This window comes from Cebus imitator, unplaced genomic scaffold, assembly GCF_001604975.1.
Source record: "Cebus imitator isolate Cc_AM_T3 unplaced genomic scaffold, Cebus_imitator-1.0 Scaffold122, whole genome shotgun sequence".
Taxonomy (NCBI): Eukaryota; Metazoa; Chordata; class Mammalia; order Primates; family Cebidae; genus Cebus; species Cebus imitator.
Window position 1 is genome coordinate 2,613,829 of NW_016107437.1, and position 5,617 is coordinate 2,619,445.

At 43.5% G+C, this 5,617-nt stretch overlaps 1 protein-coding gene across 1 annotated transcript in view; it reads right to left on the minus strand.

The window, feature by feature from the left end:
- Positions 1 to 4,572: 4,572 nt before the first annotated feature.
- The window catches only part of RSL1D1 (ribosomal L1 domain containing 1), a 16,720-nt gene continuing 15,675 nt past the window's right edge, over positions 4,573 to 5,617 (minus strand). Inside the window, 1 exon segment of the mRNA XM_017539932.2 lies at positions 4,573 to 5,359. Within this exon segment, the coding sequence (XP_017395421.1) occupies positions 4,932 to 5,359 (428 nt within the window). The 3' untranslated portion in view covers positions 4,573 to 4,931.

Consider the following 5,617-nt stretch of genomic DNA (forward strand, 5'->3'; position numbering starts at 1 on the left):
CCCAGCTACTCAGGAGGCTGAGACAGGAGAATTGCCTGAACCCAGGAGGCGGAGGTTGCAGTGAGCCGAGATCGCGCCATTGCACTCCAGCCTGGGCAACAAGAGCAAAACTCCGTCTCAAAAAAAAAAAAAGAAAACAAAAATAAGCCAGCTGAGGTATATGAACAGGAGATACTAATCATTTTAAAAGGCTGGACATCGATGTTATAATCTGGGGATAAATAGAACCACCTAAATAATTTGCCATTTTCTCTCTGCAGGACCACTATGGGGAACCGATCCCCATATCCAGAATTTTATTCATAGTCTTTTATCAGATGCACTAATTTCCTTAGGATCCAAGGATTGATGAAGGTTTCTCATGGCCCATAAAGTCTAAATTGCAAATCTTGGTATTTAAATATTAATACTAACTGTAGGCAAAAAACAACAACAACAACAACAACAACAACAAACCTGTAGCAATTTCAGTTAAAAAATGCAGGGAGCGCAGAACTTTCAAATGTTTAACTAAATGGCAAGACTTTGCACAGAAAGTAGAGCAAGGGTTTTTGGCCAGGTGTTAGGAATAGCATGACACTGAGCAACTTCTTGGTGCCCTCATTTTAATACTTCTCAAGGAGACTGAAATACAATGTGATCCTTTTTTTTTTTCTTTTGAGACAGAGTCTCGCTCTGTCACCCAGGCTGGAGTGCAGTGGTGCAATCTTGGCTTACAGCAGCCTCTGCCTCCTAGGTTCAAGTGATTCTCATGCCTCAGCATCCTGAGTAGCTGAGATTACAGGTGCCTGCTACCACGCTAATTTTTGTATTTTTAATTGAGAAGAGGGTTTGCCATGTTGCCTAGGCTGGTTTAAAACTCCCGATCTCAGGTGATCCATCCAACTTGGCTTCCCAAAGTGCTGGGATTACAGGCATGAGCCACCATGCCCGGCCACAACGTAATCTTTATTAAACACTTGGATTGACTTAAACACATTCATGGCATTTAAAATATTGAATTTTAGGCCAAGTGCATGCCTGTAATCCCAACACTTTGGGAGGCTGAGGCAGGCGATCACCTAAGGTTGCGAGTTCAAAACCAACCTAACCAACATGGAGAAACCCCATCTCTCTAAAAATACAAAATTAGCCAGGCATGGTGGTGGGCGCCTGTAATCCCAGCTACTTGGGAGGCAGAGGCAGGAGAATCGCTTGAATGTGCAAGGCAGAGGTGTCAGTGAGCTGAGATCTCGCTAATTACACTCCAGCCTGGTCAACAAGAGCAAAACTCTTGTCTCAAAAAAAAAAAAAAAAAAAAAAAAAATATATATATATATATATATATATATATTGAATTTTAATTATTACTATTCCTAAAAAAATTAATTAAAGCTCAATTACTCCCTTCAGAAGAAAAATGTGACAATTTCACCCATCAGATCTGGTTTCACCCATTAAATCTCCCTGATGAACAGGCTGGATTCCAGAAACCCAGTGCTAACAATCAAATATCAGCCTTATACTTGGCCCACAAGAGCATGATAGACCATAGTAGAGATTTCTGGTCCTTCTCTTGGCCCCTGGGGAGACTACTATCAGCTTATAGCCCTATCAGCTGGCTAGGAATGCGTGTGCAAAACTTGTGAAGACTTGGAAACCTATACAGAACGTACCCAGCTTATGATGATTCAACTTAATTTTTCAACTTTATGAGGGTATAAAAGTGATACATATTCAGTAGAAACCATACACACACAACCATTGTTTTTCACTTTCAGTACAGTGCTCATTAGTCAACACTTTATTATAAAATAGGCTTTATGTTAGATGATAACACCAGCATCTTGTTCAAGAAATTAAAGCCAGCTTCTTCAACAGAGAACATTATCAGAATGAAACTAGATGCAGGAACAGGAAGGTAAAGACCTGTGCCATATTCAACAAGACTGAACTACAAGGCAAAGAATCACATAGTGTTGCAAAGTCTTGAACTGGCTAGAGGATAGGATTACAAAAACCACACAGCTATTGCTGGAAAATTATGTCATGCAGAGAAGAGGCTGACATGATTAAGTCTGTGGGTTTGTCCCAAACAAATCAGATCTTGGAGTAAGTGAAACAAGTCTATCTAACCAGCTACCCATAGAACCTAGTTTCTATGGAAAACAAATCGATTAAGCTAAACTCCCACATTTTAAATGTATATTCATCTATAGAAGCCTGAAAGGACAGTGGGATTACAAATAATTTTATATTTTAGAGGCTTTCATAATTTGAAGAGTTAACCTTACAAATTTGTGTTACTAAAATGCAAAAGCAGGCCTGGCATCGTGGCTCATGCCTATAATCCCAGCACTTTGGGAGGCTGAGGCGGCCAGATCACAAGGTCAAGAGATCGAGACCATCTTGGCCAACATGGTGAAAACCCATCTCTACTAAAATACAAAAAATTAGCCGGGCATGGTGGTGCACACCTGTAGTCTCAGCTACTTGGGAGGCTGAGGCAGGGGAATTGCTTGAACACCAGGGAGGCAGAGCTTGCAGTGAGCCGAGATCGCACCACAGCACTCGTCTGGTGACAGAGCAAGACTCCATCTCAAAAAAAAAAAAAAAAAGGCAAAAGCAGGTTGGCATAATGCCTCATGGATGTAATCTGAGCATTTTGGGGAGGCTGAGGTGGGAGGATCACTTGAGCCTAGGAGTTTGAGACCAACCAGCCTGGGGAATATAGGCAAAACCCGTCTCTACAAAAGATATAAAAATTGACCAAGTGTGATGTCGTGCCCCGGTAGTTACAGCTACTTTGGAGGCTGAGGTGGGAGGACTGCCTTGAGCCTATGAAACTGGGACTGGAGCTGATGGCACTATTGCACTCCAGCCTGGGCAACAGAGTAGGACCATCTTATCCACTGCCCAGACTCCTCTAACTTAAGGGAGACCTACACATGTTTGTTTTTTTTTTTTTTTTTTTTTCCAGTTTTGCTCTGCTGCCCAGGCTGGAATGCAGTGGTGCGGTTTCAGCTCACTGCAATCTCCACCTCCTGGGTTCCAGTGATTCTCCTGCTTCAGCCTCCCAAATAGCTGGGATTATAGGTACCTGCCCCCATGTCCAGCTAGTTTTTGTATTTCACCATGTTAGCCAGGCTGGTCTTGGAAATCCTGGCCTCAAGTGATCTGCTTGCCTTGGCTGGGATTACAGATACAAAGCACCATGCCCAACATCTTTTTTTGGAAACAGGTTTGAGATTCTCTTTCTTGCCCAGACTGGAGTGCAGGGTCATAATCATGACTCACTACAGCCTTTACCACCCGGGGTTCAAGCAATTCTCCCATCTCATCCTCCCAAGTAGCTGGGACCACAGGCACATGCCACCACACCCAGCTAATTCTTGGTAGAGATGAGGTTTTCCATGTCACCCAGGATGGTCTCAAACTCGGGAGGTCAAGCGATCCACCCAGCCTCCCAAAGTGCTCGGATCACAAATGTGAGCCAGACACCCGACACCCACATGATCTTTGAAAGCATGCCCCACTTCAGCCTTTTGCATGCAAGCACATTCCTGCACTGCAGTGAATCTATAACTTACTATGGATACATACGTATTCACAAGCAGTGAAAGGCCGAGTACCTAAAGAGTTTACTCTCAGAATATACTTGACAACTGTGCAAACAATAATAGTCTACTCTTGACTGGATGGGGTGGCTCATGCCTATAATCCCAGCACTTTGGGAGGCTGAGGAGGGCACATCTCCTGAGGTCAAGTTCAAGACCACCCCGAACAACATGGAAAAACCCCATCCCTGCTAAAAACACAAATTTAGCTGGGAATGGAGGCGCCTGCCTGTAATCCCAGCTACTTGGGAGGCTGAAGCAGAATCATTTGAACCCAGGAGGCAGAGGTTGTGGTGAGCTGAGATTGCGTCATGGAACTCCAGCCTGGGCAACAAGAGTGAAATTCTGCCTCAAAAAAAAAAAATACTAAAAAAAAAAAAAAAAAAAAAAAAAAAAAAAAAGGTCTATTCTCCCAAATTTCCTTAGAGTTGTCATACATAAGCAAATCTGTATGGACTGAGGAGTAACATGGAAGAGGGGAAGGCTTATGGAAGATAAATCATGTTCTTGCCTCCTGTAAGTAGGTTTCAATTCAGTAGCTGTATAAATGGCTCCATGCTAATTTTCCTTCCTATATGCATGCTCATCCAATGACTCATAAGCTTAGAGCAACAGGCTCAGCATGAAGGCCAAGAAACTCGTGTTTCTCCTAAATTCAGCAGCTGATTCTCATGCACCAAAGCTCTCACTGGGCCACTTTGGGAATGAAGACAAAGGAGTGTGATGGAGTCCATGTGAAGGTTGAGTAGATGAGGAAAAGGGTCACATCAGAGACCTTGAGTTAGACTCACGTGATAGAAAGCCAGCAGTACGTATACTCAGAAGCAAAGCAATGTTAAACTTTATTTTTTGTTTTTCTGAGACAGTTGCACACTGTCACCCAGGCTGGAGCACAATGGTGTGATCATGGCTCACTGCAGCCTTGACTTCTTGTGCTAACTTGATCTTTGCACCTCAGCCTCCTGAGTAGCTGGGAGCACAGGTACATGCCACCATTTTTTTTTTCTTTTGTAGAAATGGGATTTCACATGTTGCCCAGGCTGGTCTCAAACTCCTGGGCTCAAATAATACTCCCACCTTGGCTTTCCAAAGTGCTGAACAACCATAGAGAAGCACTCTATATTTCTTCTATGATGTTAGCAAACACACAGGACAATTTAAACATAGATTACTATACCCAGGAACATATGTCAGAATTACCTATGGAGGTTTTTAAAAAATCTTTTAAGTCTAGGCCTGACGCTTAGAGAAGGCTGCCAATGGGGTCAGGACCTGATTATTTCTAATAAGCTCTGAGGGCAGCTCTGAGGTTCCCTTCTGGTTGAATCACTGACTTTAGGTTGACCGGGGTACTTTGGTTTTTTTGGGCCGTTTTTTGGGGGTGTGGGAAGCTTTTCTTGCAGATTTACTAGGAGTGGTGAAGAACTTAGCCTCTGGCTTTTTAGGAGTCTGTCTCACATCTTTTTTCCCCAGCGAAGGATTTTTTTCCTTCACTGCCTCTTCTTTGATTTTTGGCTTCTTCCGTGGGCCTTTCTCTGGGGTCGCAGATTCTGCAGCTTTTGGGGTCTCAGATTCTGCAGCTTTTGGGGTCTCAGATTCTGCAGCTTTTGGGGTCTCAGATGCTGGCAGGGCCTTTCTTTTCTTCCCACGAGGTGTGCTGGGAATAGGACTCTTTGTTGGAGACTTCTTCCCTGTGGCATGTTTTTGAATCTGGGAAGAAGAAAGTATAACATAGAAAAAGACCACAAAACCTGACACTAATTCTAGGAGTTACTGTTTTCATTAGTTAACACCCAAAAGGTATATACCTCAGCATGATGACAGAGATGAGCTGTATTCCACTATTAAGAATGAGAGAGGCTACAAACCACAGTGCTTCCAAAAATCAAAAAATTTTAAAAAATTGGCCGGGCGCGGTGGCTCACGCCTGTAATCCCAGCACTTTGGGAGGCCGAGGCGGGTGGATCACGAGGTCAAGAGATCGAGACCATCCTGGTCAACATGGTGAAACCCCGTCTCTA